The sequence below is a fragment of the Staurois parvus genome, unplaced genomic scaffold, assembly GCF_062004578.1.
Source record: "Staurois parvus isolate SC_StPar_1 unplaced genomic scaffold, SC_StPar_1.0 ptg000581l, whole genome shotgun sequence".
Taxonomy (NCBI): Eukaryota; Metazoa; Chordata; class Amphibia; order Anura; family Ranidae; genus Staurois; species Staurois parvus.
In genome coordinates, this window is record NW_028318377.1 from 4,996,273 (window position 1) to 5,015,798 (window position 19,526).

The 19,526-nt window shown below is 41.7% G+C and overlaps 1 protein-coding gene across 7 annotated transcripts in view; it reads left to right on the forward strand.

Moving 5' to 3' along the window:
• Positions 1-19,526, forward strand: part of CTBP1 (C-terminal binding protein 1) — a 761,506-nt gene that overhangs the window by 622,327 nt on the left and 119,653 nt on the right. For all 7 annotated transcript variants that reach the window (XM_089692285.1, XM_089692284.1, XM_089692283.1 and 4 more), the window contains one exon: positions 6,311-6,465. In XM_089692285.1, the coding sequence (XP_089548411.1) occupies positions 6,311-6,465 (155 nt within the window). The remainder of the gene's footprint in view (positions 1-6,310; positions 6,466-19,526) is intronic.

The window sequence follows — 19,526 nt, forward strand, 5'->3', positions numbered from 1 at the left end:
TAATAACAGCCATCTGTGCTTTTCTATTTATTTTTGTTATTTTTTACAGCAATATTGGTCGTTTTTAATGGCATTAATGTGGCTTGTCTAGTGTTTGCATATCTTTTTAACCAAGGTGGCGTTTTTCCTGTTAAGGCTTGTCCCTTTTAGTGGGGTCGGTATCTGTGCATTGTGTTTTTTTTTTTTTTTTTTTTTTTTTTTTTTTTTGCGAACGCATGCCTTTTGTGGGCCCAGAAATCAGGCGCGGCTTGCCAGTGGGGAGGTCCGATTTCAGCAGGGCCATCTGAACACAATTCCCATGTGGACGGAGCACAATTTCTCTCTTATGTGGCTTCTCTTCCCTCCTCTCTCATTGTGATTACATGAAACATGAGAAGTTCAGCCAAGCCTATGCCTGTTGTGTTTGGATACGCTCCTGTTGTTTCTGGCCTAATCTCAGTCAACCAGTCTTTATTTTTCCATTTATTTTCTACCAGTTTTCCTGTTTTCCTTGCCTTCCCGATGAACTTGGCAATTTAAAATTGCAAATCTGTTTTCTCTTTTTAACCCCCTGAGATGAGGAATGAGGATTATCCTGTGTTCCGTCACTGATTACTTTTTTTTTTTTTTTTTAACAAAATGTTCTGCTTCCCATTAAAAGGGCTTCCAGTGCTAAAAATCTATTTGCGTGAATAAATGGTAGCGTTTTACTGAGACTAATCTATGCAGTGTATATATTATTCCTGTATGTAGGAATTACAGCTGAAATCCCAGCGGATAAAAGAAGCAAATTATTGGAAAATAACAAAGACCATCTTCAGCTATATTGGCATGATATTACATTCACATATGGGGTATGCATGGATGCCATACGTATATTATCCTGACTCTCATACTGTTTGGATCAAAAAAAAATAAAAAATTATGTATTGATACTGCAACCATTACTATCCATACCTGAATCTGACTTGGTATCACATGTCTGACATTCTTTGGCCTCTTCCTGTCTATATGCACACTCTCCTTGGTCAGCTGTACAGCATTGTAGTGGTCTGACCCCCTAAGGCTGCATTCACACCTGTATGTTTGCTAAACGTGCGATAAAACACACAAAAATGTGCGATTTGGAGCGAGTTTCTGATCCACACTGCAATCGCGCTGCAGTCACAGGTTGTGCTTGCAATACTTGTAAATGCCACCCCAAACATACATAGCAGATGTGTTTTGCTGCAAGACAAAATGATCTACAAAAGCATCAAAGCTCCCACTGAAAATACCTGATGCTCCAGGGCCAGCTACTTTAGGGCGTTTGTCGGGTGTAGGGCAGCCCATTCAAGTGAATGGGCAGCTCTAGGCATGACCTGTGTTTAAAGTATATGTAAAACCTCACCTTGTAAAACAACCCATTCTGTTTAAAATGGAAATTAAAAGTAAAACCATTTGTGTATCAATAAAATATAACTCCTATTCCTTTTTTTTTTTTTAATTGATCACATTTCCTCTGTGCTCAGCTGCATAAGAGCTTGGGGGGAGAAAGAGCAGAACACTGGTCTTCCTAGTGAAAGGCTGTGCAGGACGCGTGTCCAGACAAGTGTCCGGACAAGTCTGATTATTGGAGGAGAGCAGGCTGAGTTCCCAGTACAGCCAGAAAACAGACCATGCTGTGCTCCCATGCCTAGTGTGGTTAGTTTTTAATAGGAAAGGGGCTGGTAGGAACACCAGGGATTTCACACAAAAGAATGAAAAAGTATCCTGTCCTCTTTGTATTGCTTCAAGTACATGGTACAGCAGGGACATATCAAGAATATGAAAGATTCTGCCACGATCCCAAAACATCCAGGTGTGAATGGGGCCTTATGCAGGCCACAGATGGGTTGAAAATCGGCCAATTTTCACATGATTAATGGGTTAATTGGTCGGCCGTTTTTCGGGGTTTTGGCACTTTTTTTTCTATCGGTAAAGTTGGGAAAAAAATCAGCCGATTTTGCCGGCAATGATGGGCAAATCGGCCAATCGTTCTACCGATAAAGAATCTGCGCATGAGCCATGACCTGCAAGAAGAAGAAGAAGAAAAAAAGAATTCCAGTCCGCTATTATATTTGACATGAAAAAGTATTGCGGTTGCAACAATGTATCCATTTGTATCCGAATAAAAACATCTGTATCCGAAATAGATACATTGTTGCAACCGCAATACTTTTTCATGTCAAATATAATAGCGGGGCTTTCTGCAAGGGACAGAAGTAATTAAGTGCCGGCCGTAGACGGGACGAAAATTGGCCGTTTTTTTTTTTTTTTTTCCCCCCACTGTTGGTGGTAACATTGGCCTATAGAGCGACCAATTTTTCGCTTCCCCCCCCCCCCCACTGTTGGTGGTAACATTGGCCTATAGAGCGACCAATTTTTCGCTTCCCCCCCCCCCCCCCCTGTTGGTGGTAACATCGGCCTATAGAGCGACCAATTTTTCGCTTTTTTTTTTTTTTTTTTTTAAACGGCCGGTTTTCGACCCGTCTATGGGCTGCATTAGTGTATGACCAGCCTTTGTCTCTGGCGTTTGAAGACCATGCTGCAAGGCTAAACATACACAATGATTTTAATGGATTCCTTCATCCATGGTACCAGCTATCTGTGGCTGCGTCTAGTTGGCGGACTAACGCCTTCAGTTCTTCAATTGAGGTTTGTTGAGTTAGTGTGACAGCCACCCATGTCTTGATTTTTCTTTTTTTTTTTTTTCTTCCTAATTTATATTAATGTATTCTTATAGTTTGAGTTCTGTGATGGTGGTACCACTAAACAAAAAAAAAATAAATTGAAGATTCCCTGCCTCTTGCAACAAGGCGCCATCAGAAGCGATCAGTGACTCTGGTAAATAGAGCAGACGTGGGAAAATGGCTTGTAGCAACATCTTGTAGAGAAGTGTCATGAAATCAGAACATTAACTGAAAGGTTGGGAAAGGAGGGGAAAAGTTCACAGAAATTGGCTGGCATTCAAAAAAGCGATTTGGGGCCGGGGCTGCGCCTGTGTTTTCTCCTGTGTGAGCTTGTTTCTGTTACATGTAACTGTACACTACGGCTTCACATCCGGAAACTAAATAACCTCAGCGGGCACTTTATCAAATCTTTTCCTTTCGCCAAACGATTCCCGATATCACTGGGACCCTGTTCATGCCTGTGAATTGAACTGCACGCATTTTCAGTTGCACATTTGTATGGGTGTTTCTCTGATCAGTGGTGGTACATTTTATGCACTTTTTTTTAAAAAAAAATTGCATTTCCTTAGACTGTATTATGGTAAATGCCAAAAAAGTAATACATGCACTGTTGTAAGTTGTGTTTTTTTTTTTTTTTTTTTTTTTTTTTTTTTTTTAATCTGAATATGATAAAAAGGAGGTCTGCAAAAACTATTTTGGATAATTGAGAGTGGTTAGAACCTCTGGCAAATTTTTAATGTCTGCATTTGAGAGGGATGGTTCTAGGTAGGGTCCTGTGTGCTGGGTCCTCTAATAAAGTTGGGTGAAAGTTGGTATTATCAGTAAGTGGCTTCCCTCTTTTCTTATGTCCGTGTCTTAGACAATTTTTTTTATTTGATCGATTTCCTGCTTATCAGCCGGTAGGCTGTTTTAAAAAAAACAAATGCATTACCACATCTACGCATTCGCTGTGTAGTATTCTGACAACCGGGACAACGGACTCCTCCGCTGTCAGAATACACGGATCAGTGCTGCAGCGCTGATCAAAAGAACATATTCCAACATTCCTGTTCAGCGGGACCTGGCTGAGTTTCGGTCCATCTATGACCGTTCCCATTCAAGAGAAGTCAATCTAATGATCAGCTTCTCTCAATCAGGAACAGCCATAGATTGATATTTCTCCAGTCCCTGCTGAACGGGCCGTTTTTTGATCCACCTAGGACCAGTTTAACTTTTACAGAGAGTTGTATCTGTGAGATCTGGTAAGATAATCTGGTTGGGGAAATTTATCATTGCTTTCTGTCTCAGCAACCACACAAGGGGACTCAAATCTCCCCAATGGAGGACATTGACAGAACCTAAAAATGAACTTCGATCCCCAAAAAAAAAAAATGAATTCAGCTGCTATAAATACTGTAGCTGCTGTCTTTTGGCAAACACGCTTACCAGCTCATAAGTCCAGGGCTGTGTTCACAGGAGCTGATCCTTCGCCGAACTTAGGAGCCACCATGTTAGATATGGGAGCCGGCTGTGACATTCTGATGTCTGTCTGCTCCCCACTGCACAAGTGAGATTGCATGGCCTCTTTTAGACTGGTCCCTCATCCTCTTGGAGTGTAGGACATGTCCCATGTGGTTGCAGCCTGGGGGACAGGCCAAGCTGACATTCTTGCCTAGATGAGAATTGCGAAAGTGGGAAGGGTTCCTGTCAGAAATAGGTAAGTGAAAGTCTGCTTTAAGCCCCATTCCTACCTCTCCCCACTCTGACTTCGAATTCCGGACAGTTTTCATATAGCATTGGACAAAGTTGACTTGAACTGGACAAAATGGGCTGAAATCTGCAATTGAGCTTTAAATAATATGGGACATTGAAATTCTGATTTCTGAGATGTTTATAACCCCAACACATCACAAACCTGGACTTGAGAGGTGACTGCATAAGCCATTGCTGTATTCACACATCAAATCCTAAAAGACTTGAATAATTAAGCAGGCAGGAGAAAAAAATGCTCTGGTATGATGAGACCAGCAATGTAACCTGTCTGCCTTTGAGGAAAGTGCTATATGTGGCAGAAGGCTAACGCCAAGAAGACCAAACACACTGTGAAACACGGTGGCGGTTGCATGATGTTGTGGGGATGCTCCTCATCAGCATGAACTGTAAAATTGGTTAGAGTTGAGAAAAGGATGAATGGACCCTAACTCGTGGACCTACATTCCATTCTCAGGTCTAGAATTGACCCATTTCCTCATCAGTGACCATTGTAAAAATGTAGATTTCCCATCTGTTCCAGAGAGGACAGTTAAAGGCTGGATTTACTAAGGTTGGGAGAATAATATTTTGTTGTTTTGTGTCTCCAGGACAGAAAATGATTAATAATCTCCCCAATGAGGACAGACGTCATAACCCAAGTGCTTAAAAATCCCAATGAAATCCATTTATTCCAAGAGAAGTGTGTAAAATGTCAAAAGGGGTGAAAGCCTTTGCACAGCATTATTCAACTATGTATATTGTAATCCTAATATGCAGCAAATGTGTTCAAAATTTATTGTACCAATCTGAATTTTTTTTTCTTTATTTTATTTTAAACTTAACCTCTTACCCTTCCTGACCAAGCCATTTTTTTGTGATACGGCGCTGTGTTACTTTGACAATTGCACAGTTATGCAATGCTACACTCAAATTAAGTGGGTTTTTTTTTATGTCCTTTTTTTCCCCCCACGAATAGAGCTTTCTTTCTGTGGTATTTGATCACTTCTGGGTTTTTTATTTTTTGTGCTATAAAAAAAAAAAAAAAAAGACAATTTGGGAAAAAAACAATAGTTTTGACTTTTTGCTATAAAACATATCCGATTTAAAAAAAAAATGTAAAAAATCAAATTTCTAAATAAACTTAGGCCAAAATACATTCTGCTACATGTCTTTGCTAAAAAAAAAAAAAAAAAATCTGAGTATCTGTAAATTGTTGTTTTACGTGAAAGTTATAGCAAATGGCAGTATATATACTGGAATTTTTTTTTTTACACTACTAATGAAGATCAGTGACTTATAGCGGGACATCTCCAGTGACACCAATACAGTGATCAGTGCTAATAAAAGGCACTGACCCTGTACTAATAACATTTGGCAGGAAGGGGTTAACATGAGGGGCAATCAAAGGGTTAACTGTGCTGTGTGTATTTTTACTAGGGAGACATGCTGTGAAATACACAGCAGCATGTCCTTGTTGGCAGGAGAGAGACCTGTGTTTATACACAGGTCTCTCCTTTGTTAGTTTTACTTGGCGATCGCCAGGTGCTTGCGGGGAATCTCCGGCCAGGACCCGGTGATTGTCATCCCTAGCCACAAATGGCTGTGCGGGTAGGACTCCACACGTGGGCTCGCCCCCTACTTGGAAATGCAAATTGTGTGCGTGTGTGAGAGATTTTGCGGAGCCCTGCTGCCCTGTAATAGTACTTCTACTATAGGGCGGCGGGCAAGTGGTTAATGTTCTTTAGTTCACTTTAAGTAGCTGAGTTAGTATTTGTCTGCTTGCTGCATTTTCCATGGCTGCAGTAGAACTCTGATTTTATGTGGCTCTCAGGGATTTTTAAAATATTTTCCCCCAATGTATTTATCTTTTAATTTTCTTGCTTCTCTAGGCATTCGACCTCCCATCATGAATGGGCCCATGCACCCGCGGCCCCTCGTGGCCCTGCTGGACGGCAGGGATTGTACGGTAGAGATGCCCATTCTTAAGGACGTGGCCACGGTGGCGTTCTGTGATGCCCAGTCCACTCAAGAAATCCACGAGAAGGTAATTCAGTCAATACTTTCAAGTATGTTCTTGTGACGGAATTCAGTAAGGGTAACATGCTAGTATAGGAATACAAGAGCCATGATTGCTGACTTCAGTGCATGTTCCAGGGCTGTCATCCTTATGCATGAGCTTATAATAGGTGTCAGGACAATGCTTGTTGCAGGGCAGGGACAAGGATAACAACGATAGTCCTGAAACTAGTGCCTACACAGCCATTCTCAACCAGGGTTCTGTGGAACCACAGGCTTCCTCCAAAGGCTGCTATGGGTTCCTTGAGCTGATATTTTCCTTCTGTTTGAACGTGCCTGCATAGTACCAGGGCCAGCACCACTTGGCAAAGCCAGCCCCCAAATTTACTGGTTTCATTAAGGGTTCCTCGAGACCTGTAAATTATTTTAGGGGTTCCTTTTGGGCTGAGGCAATTTTCCTACTGATCTCTAATACAAGGGGCATTTCCCAATGACCCCCAATTTACTGGTTTTGTTAAGGGTACCTCGAGACCTGTAAATTATTTTAGGGGTTCCTCTGGGGGTAAAAAGGTTGAGAGAGTCTGCCCTAGAGAATTGGCATCTCCCATAGCTCTTTATTGATGTCTTTTGTAAATGATCTGACACTTTGGTATGCTTTAATAACAAAACAGAAAAAATTTACTATATTGCACTTGAGGCCACAAACCAAGTCATTTATACTATTCAAAGAAAGCTCATCCATCCATGTCTCCATGCTTTATTTTTCTGAGAAGCAACTTTGAAAAACAGCCCCTAGCATTTATGGCCTTGACCATCTTGAGTAAGGGCAGATGATTCATGTAGTATTATCTTGCTGGAATCGATATGCCCTTAGCTCAGGCATGCAAGCAGGGTGGGCATGCTTGGCTGAGAAAACCCCTCTGAAGACTCCTAAGATGTATGACATCATTTTGGCCTAGGCCTGGAAACCAGGAAGTAACTGAAGAAATGTAAAAAAAAAATTAAAACCAGTAAATATATATTTTCTATGCTTTATACTTACTAATGGCAGCAGCATAAGGATCAAATATAGTCGATGTTGACTGAGGTAGTGAAATTCCGCTTTAAGATTTAAAAATGTTCACAATGCCATTTCATCTTGCATAGAATTCCATTTTATTCGGGGATCATAATACAATAATTTCAGATGGAAATGCTAGTTGCCTGGTTGTCATGCTGATCCCCTGACTTCAAGAATCAATAGCTGTTTATTTCACGTGGTTTTAATGTTTGAAAAAAATTTTCCTTTTTATATAGGCTGAAATTTACCATGTACATGATGGATTATTCATGTTCATCATATATGCATATACGGCCCTGCCTTTCTTTCAGTTCAAGTCTACCAGTCCTATCTGACCCCAAACACTCAAAATGTATCTGAACACATGAACAACAATTGAATGTCTTGCAGATTAGCTTTCAGTAGATGCAGTGGCTAATTTTTTTTATTTTCTCCTGGTGACTCTGCCAGGAACACACTACCTTTCCTAGGGCGACGAACGTACTGTCTAGAGGTAGCGTCGTCAATCTAGGAAATTAATGTTAGGACTACAGAACATCTGAATAGGGGAAGGTGTTTTGTAGTCACCAAAGAAAGCTGGGAACAATGCTAACCAATAATTGTTTGTTCATTCAGCCAGAACTTCCTGTTCTCCCCTCTTCTGCAGCTTCTGTTTTATTGTTGAGCAGGTATAAGAAAAAAACCCCCAAAAAACTCAATAGTACAGTATACAGGCGTACCTCAGTTTACGAACTTTATGCGTTCTGCGGGACTTTTCGTATTGCGAAAAATTTGTAAATCGAAACGGTTTCCTATAGGATTGCATTGAAAACCAATTAATTCATTTCAGAAAAAAGTTAGTCTTATCTGTTCAAAACTCTTTATGAAGTGCACTTTAAAGGCATAAATACTGTACAGGGACATGATTACAAATATAATCGTAAATGCACTGAAAACCAATTAATCCGTTCCGGAGGTCAGAAAAAAGTGAAAAAAAAAAGTCTGATCTGTTAAACTCTTTATAAAGTTCACTTTAAAGGGATAAATACTGTACAGGGACATGATTAAAAACAAATGTGTAAATGCATTGAAAACCAATTAATCCATCCGTGTTGCGAAAAAAATTCATAAACCGAGGCATTATTTTCAATCGATTTCCGTTCGTAAAATGAAAATTACGTTAACCGAGGCGTTCGTGAACCAAGGAACACCTGTATTTACTAGACCATAAGGGAGCAAAAAAGTAAATTTATTGTTAGTTTACATACACTTAACTTTTTATCAGCATGTGTTGATCGGGAGGTTGAAGGGTGACTGATATACAGAGGTCCTTTCAAGGGTCTATCCACAGATCTACATATAAAATATGAAAAATATAGTACAGATAAAAAAAATACTTTCTGTTAACAGGCTGTACAGGTCAACTATACCACGGCTGTTGTAGGCACACAAAACCTTGCATGCATTATACATATAATTATAATACCACATCATGGTCTTAACTACACAAACAATTGCTTGGCTGTTTTTCATTCTTGGCACATTTCTCCAACCAGGTAATTAATAATGTTCCAATACAATAGGTAGATGGTTGTATGTAGTTCTGATTGACCACTGTTGATGCCTAGATCTCTGCTCCTGTATACAGTCAATCCTGGCAGGTCTAAAACCATGGTGGAGAGTTACTGAAAAGTGAAGCGCACAGCTGCACCAGATTCTATTGTCAGCTTGTTCCATTACGTTTTGACAATTAAAACTTGGAAGCTGATTGGTTTCTGTGCAGAAGTGCACCAGATTTTGTGCCGTGCCGTTTTAGCAATTGACCCCATGTGTTCCATTGAAGACCTAAAGCCTGCCATACACTGGTCGAATTCTGAAAGAATTTTCTTTTGAAAATCTTTTCTAAGAATTTTTGTTTGAATTTAGCACCATTAGTGGGCCCCAGCAACGGATGATTTTTGAGCAACCATCGAATTTGAGTGATTGGGCATGTTGGAAATGTTTTGAAAAAGGAATCAATTGCTAATCAATGGTGGGAGACTCCTTCAAGAAATACAATGGAAAAAGAAAATGAGCATCAGCTGTGACCTGGAAAGAAAAGGAAATTCTTGGCCACGGAAATTCTTTTCTATAGCCACATGAGATAAAATTTAAAGGCTTGGTTGGTCAAATTTCGAAATCAATGGTGGCACCATCGGATTACAAAAGGCACAAAATTTCAGATTTTCTGAAGAAAATTCATTCGGAATTTGACCCATGTATGGCCTGCATTAGAACCAAAATGTATTCTTGTAGCTTCCCAGTCCTTGATGCGGAGGCTACATTTTATTTTAATTCACCTGGTGATCCTGTCAGTAACAAACTCCCTGTCTGTGTGAAAGTGCTAACTGTATTGTATCTATGGAGCAGGAGTGTAACTTTTTAGGGAAAGAAGTTTGTAAAGTCTACAAAAAAATCTTTCTACCATTATCTCATTGGTTGGAGAGGTACTCTAGTTTTAATTAAAAGAAAAAAAAAATGGATCTCAGTCACATACTTGGTCTGACTGTCCGTGTTTCTTTTTTTTCTTCTTAGTATTATCATGGCTCTCTATAGAAAAAAAAATTGTGTGATTTAGGTTGGCCCTCACAGGTCCAGCTAATGAGGATATTGTCTACCTTTCTGTTATGGACCCATTGGGGTATTTACACCTGTTATGTTCTTTTCTTGTTTGTAAAACATTTAATAAATATATTACAGAATTAAAAAAAAAAAAAAAATGGAGAGGAAACTTTGGGATCATCAGTACTGTTGAGTATCCGAACATATATTCAGTCTATTGCATCTAAAGCAGTGGTTCTCAACCTGTGGGTCGCGACCCCTTTGGGGGTCGAATGACCCTTTCACAGGGGTCCCCTAAAACCATCAGAAAACACATTTCCGATATGTGTAAAGAGCAGCTACTGTGTATAAAGCAGCTGCTGTGTTGAAAGAAGCTACTCTGTTAAAAGCAGCTACTGTGTTGAAAGCAGCAGTATTGGAGGTAAAATGACACTCATGAATTATAATTGCTGGGTAAATAATTTTATGGTTGGGGGTCACTACAACATGAGGAACTGTATTAAAGGGTCACGGCATTAGGAAGGTTGAGAACCACTGGTCTAAAGGGTACAGTCATCCTTACGAGTCAACACCATAACTCCAATACTATGGATCTGTGGATTAGTAAGTTTTTAGTCTTTTTTTTTTTTTTTTTTTTTTTTTTAATTTCTAAATTTTCTGCCATATGCACATAATAATTTTAGCATAAAGAGGCAATGGTATCCAGAGAAGCGATAGTCTGAAACTGCAAAATTTCTTTTTAGTAAAGATGTTACTGCTTTTCATCACTGATCACATGTGCAACCAATAATCTCATAAATTATGGGAATTATTCACATGCACCTTGATTACATTACAGTTTCCAGGTGATGGAGTTTTACAGCAACTCAGATCAATGTTTGTACATGGGACTAAAAATGAAAATCAGATTATGTTTTTTATAAATATCGAGAGAAATTAGAGCAATGCTATGAGTGCAGTGGGGACAGGTGGCTCATTAGATTTCTGGCAGAATAGAACAGATAAAATTTCAACTGTATATTTGACCATTAAGCCTTGTACACACGATGAGAATATCTGGTGAATCGTCTGGTTTTTTGTGTTTTATTTTTGGGGGTTTTTTGTATGCTAGTCTCCTATCAAAAATGAAGAGACTATGAACATTAGCATTAGGGGCTGACTGACCATTTTGAAACTCGGCACTGCCCGAGGGCCTAGGGTCAGTAGAGGGCCCCATAGGATGCCCCTGGTACCTTTTTCATAGGCTTTTTTGAGTTTGGGCAAGGACACGGCCCCATGATCCCCAATTGCCTGGGGGCTCCATGAGTTGTCAGTCCACCCCGATCAGCATACAACAGAATACAATTTCAGAAGTGATGTATTGTGTTTTTTTGTTTCCAAGCATGCACGGTCTCGGTCACTTTATTTATTTTTTTTTAAGGTAGAATACTGTACTGATTTAAACGAAAATCATTAGTTCTGGTATCGTACGAGAAAAATTTTGCCGCTTGTCCCTTCAGATAATTTTGCAGGAACTGTGGTGGTTGTTTGTCGAAAGCTGTATACTTATAATCAGATTCAGATGATCTCTCTGAAAGCGTGTTTTTTTTTTTTTTTTTTTCTTTTTCCCATCTGATTTTCTCGTTGTGTACTAGGCTTAAGATTACATTCACATGGGCCCTGCTGTGTTCAGGGGCAGGGGTGGACTGACCATTTGGAAACTCGGGTACCACCCGAGGGCCTGGGGTCAGTAGGGGGCCCCATGAGATGCCCCTGGTACCTTTTTTTCATAGGCTTTTTAGAGTTTGGGCAAGGACACAGGGGCCCCATGATCCCCTATTGCCAGGGGGCCCCATGAGTTGTCAGTCCGCCCCTGCATGTAGCACTACCACCTTAGGGGCATTTGGCAAGAGTTAGAAATGGTCAACTGTGAATGAGCCCTTAAGCTCCATGTACTTGGGGCATTTTAATGACTCTGGTAACGTTGTGTAAAGTCACGTTAAAAACGTGAGTTTTTAAGCCTTTTTGTATTAGCGGTTTTTGCGTTTTTTAGATTTTTTTTTTTTTTTTTTTTCTAGTCAAAGTCCAAAAACAATGGTTTATCACGTTTTACGGTGTTTTTTCAGCATTAGAGCGTTTTTACAGCTAAAAAACTGCTCTAGAAACTCACTAGTCCTGGGTTTTTTTTTCCAGTCAAACGTCCCAGCCAAAAAACATTGATTACATTCTATGTATGCATGGACACATAGGATAACATGCTGGGGGGTTTACTGGCTGTAGAGAATAACATCAAAAGCCAAAAACAGAAGCTGTAACTACGTCCCCTGTGGATGAGGACTGAGGTGTGGACAGGCACCTTTGAATATAATATGTATGAATGAGGAACTGAATATGAGTGTATGAATGAGGAATCCTTAATGCAGAGAATTGAAGTGCTTCGGAAAATGCACTTCAAATTGCTCACTTTCGAATGCGGTCTGGTGTACTAACACTAGTGCGTCTGGGAATAAAAAAGTTTATCAATGAATCCAGATTTTCAATAATGTGTGTCTTTTTATATCTTCCTGGAGTTCACTTCTAAATTTTAAGCCGTTGATGCAGAACAAATGTACAATTAAGGACTTCTGACTTTTTCTTGACTTTCCTCCTCCGTCTACTTTTTCCAGGTCAGTGATTCAAGCTATTGAAGGCAGAGGGTCATCTTGATTGTCAGCAAGCATTCTCAGAAGGTCAACAGTAGCACTTCTTGTATTTTTCTCCTAAGGCTTCTTGCACATGGAGCTGTCCAGCTGCAGTGCACCCCTCCCTGTATTTTAGTGCGCCCATGAGGGACAGGTGCAGCGTTCAGCCCTGCTTCAAGCAGCCTGTCAATGTCTATGGCAGGCTGTGGCAGTGCGTTGTACTGGGTGCAGCTGGGGTTTAGTGCCCTGTGCGTTCAGAGATGAACATCCAAAAGGCAGGTCTTATGAGTGACAGTCTACCTACAATAGGGCTGGATGCTTAACCTGTCCCTCCAGGGGCACATTATTTTATTTCAGGTACTTATATAGCGCCGTAAATTTACGCAGCACTTTACATATATATTGTACATTCACATCAGTCCCTAACCCTCAAGGGTTGTACAATCTAAGGTCCCTAACTCACATTTATACATACACATACTAGGGCCAATTTAGACAGGAGCCAATTCACCTACCAGCATGTCTTTTTGGAGTGTGGGCAGAAACCGGAGTACCCGGAGGAAACCCACGCAGGCACAGGGAGAACATACAAACTCCAGGCAGGTGGTGCCGTGGTTGGGATTCGAACCGACGACCCTAGTACTGCCAGGCGGAACTGCTAACCATTTATCCACTGTGCTGCTTATAACATCGGAGGGATGCACTGCAGCTGGACAGCCCGTGTGAAAAAGGCCTTAGGTGACAAATTCAAGAGCTTCAACCCTTGACCTCCTGAGAATGCTTCCTGACGGTCAAGATGACTTTTTCTTGACTTTACTCCTCTGCCTACCAGTTAAAAATTTTAAAGCCAGGAGGTCAAGGTTTGGGCCTAATGTATTTTTTTTTTCTGCATTGCTAGAAGATGCACACTGCATGCAGATAAAACCTCCTCCAGAAATCCATCCCATAATCCTGGTGGATCTAGACAAGATGGCTAACCGCCGTTTCTTGAAATGAGCAAGGACACTTCTCGGTCTGAACCTGAACTCTACCTGCTGTTTTTGCATCTGACTGGGCCCCGCTCCAGCTCATTACATGCTGGAATACCATGTTGCTCGGACCTTGGCCAAAACTTGACGCTGCGCTCCTCCGGTTAAAGGGGGCCCGTTAATTTGCAAGGAGCGCAGCCCGCCTAGAGGTGCTGATTTGGCAAAATGTCTAAGGCTCGGGCTGCTGTGAGAGCATGTAAGTATAATTGCATTGATTCCTCTCTCTCGCACTCTCTCCCTCTTGTCATTCTGATTTCTCCACGTTCCTTAAGCCCAGCGTGAAAGCAGGACCGAATGAATGTCAGCGGGCAGCGAGATGACAAAGAAACATATCCTGCCGCAAAGAAACGTTTTGTCCGGGGCTGTGTAGGAATACGACCAGCACTAATTAAAAAGAACGAGGGCAGTTTTAAAGGCCTCGGAGTAGAGTATTCTTTAGTAAGCTGCGGAATATAACAAAACCTAGAATTCCACCATATGCAGGGGGGGAGAAAAAATGTACCGCCGAAATGAAAGCTATCCATCGCGTGTGACTGCACCTTTTGTTTATAGCCTTAATTAACCGCTTGTTTGAATAAGGCTTTCTTATTGTGGCTGGGAAATGGACTGCTGGGTTTTAATTTCCGGCTCCACCCGACTCTGCTTGGCACATTTGTTCCATATACACGGGCAGTCAGTGATTTATGTCGGGATCAGAATTGGCTGGGAAGCTATTGTCTATAGTAATGGTGAAATGCAGATTCCATTGTGTTGGCTGGAACAGAGAATGGAAATTCTAGCCAGCGCTTCTTTGGAGGATTTGTGTCTGAGAGACCAGACACTTTCTGCAAAAATGATTATTAGAAGTACGCAGGATCCGCTTTATATTCTGGGTAATGGAGAGCGTGGATTATGTATACTTTGTTGGTTTGTAGACCACTTTCCTGGAGAGAATGGAGAGCGAGAGGGGAAAAGTCCAAGTAGGAGTTTCACTCGGCACCTCTCACTTTATTCTTGTTTTCCTCTTCATCCCGTACACTTATTACCCTCTACTGCTTTGTGTGGACACGCTCTCTCTTCCATGCTGTCCCCCACCATTCCCTCTCTTCTCCATTCTTTATCTACCACTTTTTCTCTCAAGCTTTCTTCTATTACCTCTCTGCTGTTCAATTTTCTCCCCCCCCCGTCTCCCTACCTTCATTTGTCTTTTTTTTTTTTTTTCCTTCTCTCTCCCTTCCCTCCTCCCTCTTTCTCTTTTCCCTCTCCCCCTCACTCTCTCCATTCTCTCTTCTGGCTCTTTTCTTTTGCTGTGTCTCCCGATCTCTCTCCTTTTCCCTATCGCCTTTCTCTTTAGCTTTTCTTTTCTTTTTACCCTTCCCTCTCTCACCCAGCCCCCTCCCTTTTTCCATTTGCTTGCCAACTATTTCCTTTTCCCTTCTTTCCAACCCCCCCCCCCCCTTTTCCTCATTACATCTTTTTCCTTTTTATCCCCTTCTCTATCCCTCCTCTATCATTTTTCATCACTCTGCTCCCTTCCGCTTTATATCTGTTGCTTTCTCTCCTCCCTTTTCCTTTTCCATCCCCCTTTTTTTTTTTTTCTAATTTTCCCTACCCTGTGCTCCACCTCTCTATCCCCCCTTCTCTTTTTCTTTAACATTTCCCTCTTTATTCCTTTTTCCTATTATTTATCTCTCCTTTCCTTTTCTCTACTCTTCAGTCTGTCCTTCTTTTGCTTATTTTCCCTCTATTTTTTCTCCCCTTTTCTTTCTCCCTGCTCCTCGATTGCTCTTTGCTCCTTTTTTTTTTCCAACTTTTTTTCTCCCTCCTTTCCTTTTCTTTGTCATTTACTCCACTCTGCTATCTCCCTCTTCCTTTCTCCCCCCTTTTTCCTCCCCCTTTGCTCCCCCCCCTTTCCTTTTTCTCATTCTCCCTTCTCTGCTACCACCCTCCCTTCACTATTTCTTTCTTTTTTTTTTTCCTTTTTTTCTATTTCTATCTCCTTTCCTTTTCCCTACTATTCAGTACTCTTCTTCTTTTTTTTTTTTTTTTTTTCCCTTCTCTCCCTCTCCCCCTCAATTTTTCCATTCTTTCTCCCCACTTTTTCCCTTCTCCCCATTTCCTCTTTGCTCCCTTTTTTTTTTTTTTTCTCTTTTTTCTCTCCATTCCTTTTTATTTTTCTGATTTTCCCTACTCTCGATTTCCCTTTCTCTATTCCCATCTTTCTCTCTCTCCCTCCCCCCTTTTCTGTGCCCTGTTCCTTTTTGCTTTTTTCCTGATCCATTTTCCATACTCTCCCTCTCTCCTTTCTGCTATTTCATCCCCCTTCCCTTTTTTTCTTTTATTTTTATTATAGGTACTTTTATAGCGCCATCAATTTACCCACTGCTTTACATTTATATTGTACATTCACCACAGTCCTTAACCCTCACGGGGTGTATAATCTAAGGTCCCAACTCACATTCATACATATACATACTAGGGCCAATTTACACTTGATCCAATTAACCTACCAGCATGTCTTTGGGTTTTCTCCGGGGGTACTCCGGTTTCCTCCCATGCTCCACACAGGCACAGGGAGAACATGCTGGTGTGGTTGGGATTTGAACCAATGACCCTAGTACTGCCAGGCTGAAGTGCTAACCATTTAGCCACTGTGCTGCCCCTTCTGTCTCTCTAATCCGCTGTATTATCTCTTTCCATTTCCCTCCGTCCTTTTTGTATCCTTTTCTCATGTTCTGTCTTTCCTTTCTTTGTTTTCTTCCTTTTTCTTTATTTTCTTTCTTTTTCTTTTATTTCTTGCTTTCCTTTTTCTTTCTTGCTCTCTGTAATTCCTCCCCCCCTTCCCGTTAACCTGTGTGCCTGGAGTACACCTTTTGAGGCCCTTTCACATGGGTGATCGATCAGGTCCTGCTCTTTTTCAGGTGGACCTGATCAAAAGGTCCATGCATTCCTTTGGACCGGCAGGTGTAAACCGACTTTACACCCACCTACGTCTGCGTCCAATCACGCCTGCTAAAAATTAAATAAATAAATGGACTGAGGACTGTGTTCTGTTCTGTTTGAGCGAACTGGATTGGAGGCAGCTGGGTGTAAAAGGACAGCAGAGTAAGTTTGCACCCAGCCACCCATAGAGCAGGGACTGTCTGTCTGCTCCGCTGAAACTGAGCGAACACAGACCTGTCATCCGCCTGCTCTGCTCAAATCCACAGGGGATCTGAGAGTAGATCTCATGCTGAATGGAACGCAAACCACCCATGTGAAAGGGCCCTTAAATTGCATTTACACCTGAACGAACCAAAAATGTCCCTGTTATACAACAAAAATAATTCAACTTTGTATATGTAGCCGTACCGTCTTGAGGGCTGCTAAGTTTTGGGGTCCCCCTAAGCTCTGCCTGGCGAGGCAACGTGCATTTTCCACACTTGTAGTCAGTTAACGGTCCTTGAGCTGGTTTTTATTAAGGGGTTAACAACTTGGATAGGGTCTAGAGGTATATGGGATGTCCAAGAAACTGCAAAATTTGGACAAATTTCTTAGCAACCCTACTGTACAAAAATGTGGATCCGAAAATAACAGGGTCTCTTTAACTGGTTCCGCTCCGGCCCATAGCAGAGATACTGCTACAGAGTGCACAAAATTACGTGTATATGTACGTGATTTTGCATTTCCAGGTAAAGGGGTGCGCACAAGGCGCACCCTACCCGCTCCACCATTCGCGGCCGCGGCTGACAATCACCGGGTCCCTGCTGGTGATTACTTGCCGCGCCCAGTGATTGCCGAGAAAAACAGGAAAAAAGCCCAGTATATCTACTGCCCTTTGTAAACGCTATAACTTTCACGTAAGCCAATTAATTTACACGTATTGGGATTTTTTTTCAGCAAAGACATATAGCAGAATACAATTTGGCCTAAATTTATGCGGAAATTAGATTTTTTTTTTTTGCCGGATATGTTAAATAGCAAAAAAAGTCAAAAATATTGTTTTTTTTCTCAAAATTGTTGGTCTTTTTTTTGTTTTTAATAGTGCAAAAAATAACCGCACAAGCGATCAAATACCACTGAAAGAAAGCTCTGTTTGTGGGGAAAAAAGGATGTAAATTTCATTTGGGTGCAGCATTGCATGACCGCGCAATTATCAGTTAAAGTAACGCAGCACCTTAATGCAAAAATGGCCTGGTCAGGAAGCGGGGTAAATCTTCTGGAGGGCAAGTGGTTAAGAGCGCTCTAAGCCGCCTTGGTGTACTACCTCAGACCCCAGATGAATTCCTTATCTTCACCCAGCTGCACTGAGGGTATCCCTGGGCAAGGGATTCCAAGATCTAGCAATGACGTAGTCTCAGATGAGAACTATGAGAATGCGTCTTGCACCTTACCGCCCTCTCTCTTTATCTGGCCCAGGGGGTGTAGGAGTACTCGCACTGACCTGTTAGCATGGTGGGTTGATGGCTGCTTTCAGGCCTTTTGCTTGGCTGGCTCCTTCCGTGCTGCTCAGGATGTCCTCCCAAAAGGACGATGGTACAGTGGAGATCCTCCTATCCGGCAACCAGCTTGTAGCTAGGCCCCCCTCCCTGGGGCCCCCTCATTCCAGCCTTCCTCTTAGTCCTTCTTCCACCCGACACTGCCCTCTGCTTCCCAGTCTCTGCAACACTTAACAGTTGTCCTTGCTCACCATGCCTGGCATCTTACCTGGGGATTGGCTAAGATCCCTCAAACATGCAGATCTGGGCCTTCTCCCCTCCTCCACCGCTCTTCTAGAAAGCTCTCGGAGTTTCTGGAAGGGTGGGAGGGCTCCAAAAGCCCTGACCTGTAGAGCCTCCCAGCCTGTCCTGAGGCTGCTGCCTTAATCCCAGGCTGCTACCCAGCCTCTCTCCTAAAAAAACAAAGCCTCTCTACCTAGAGGGCGCTACATATATTTTATTTTGTGCTTGAAATTGAATCATGCATCCATCCAGACTCTTGTAGGGTGACAATGGTTACTTTGTTTAAACTCGGCGATGTCACCTTTTTCCAAGTTGCCCAGCACAGTAGATAATTTGACTGCAAAAGCTGTAGCAATGCACAGGGGGAGAGCTACTAAAACTGGAGCACTCAGAATATGGTGTAGTTGTGCATGGTAGCCAATCAGCTTCTAACTTCAACTTGTTCAAGTAAACTTTGGCAATAAAACTCGGAAGCTGATTGGTTACCATGAACGGCTGCACTGGATTTTGCGATGCCCCATTCCATTGTAGTCACCACATTGTACGTTTTCTGAAATTAATCCGACAGGATGTGCACAGCTCATGAAGCGAAAATTTGTAAAAAATTGAATTCTCCCTTACTTTTATCAAATTTTTTTCAGTGATCTACAACATTTTTTTTTTTTTTTTTTTTTTTTTTTTTAAGGCTTTAGTTATACTTTAATTTTAAATGCTCCCCCCCCCCCTTTTGTTGACTAGGTACACAGCTGAAATGGATATCTGAGAAATGTTTTATATGCCAGATGATTTGAAGTTCTTGTTAACCTGTCCTCTATTTCATGCATCCTGTCAGACAAGCACAGCCCTGCTTCTGCACACCCTCCCTCTGTAGAGGCCTCTACTCTATGTAGCCGGTTCTTTGCTTGAGCCAATACAGCCTGGTCTGGTACCCACCCTCCCCTTTGATTGGACGGATCGTTACTCTGCTCTCTTCCTGTAGAAAAGTGCCAGTGTTGCATGAGCAGCATTGGATGACTGCCTGACAGTGCGATCTTCCTTCTTCTAGTTAAAGTATGTGTGTGAAAGGGATTTTAAGATGCCAG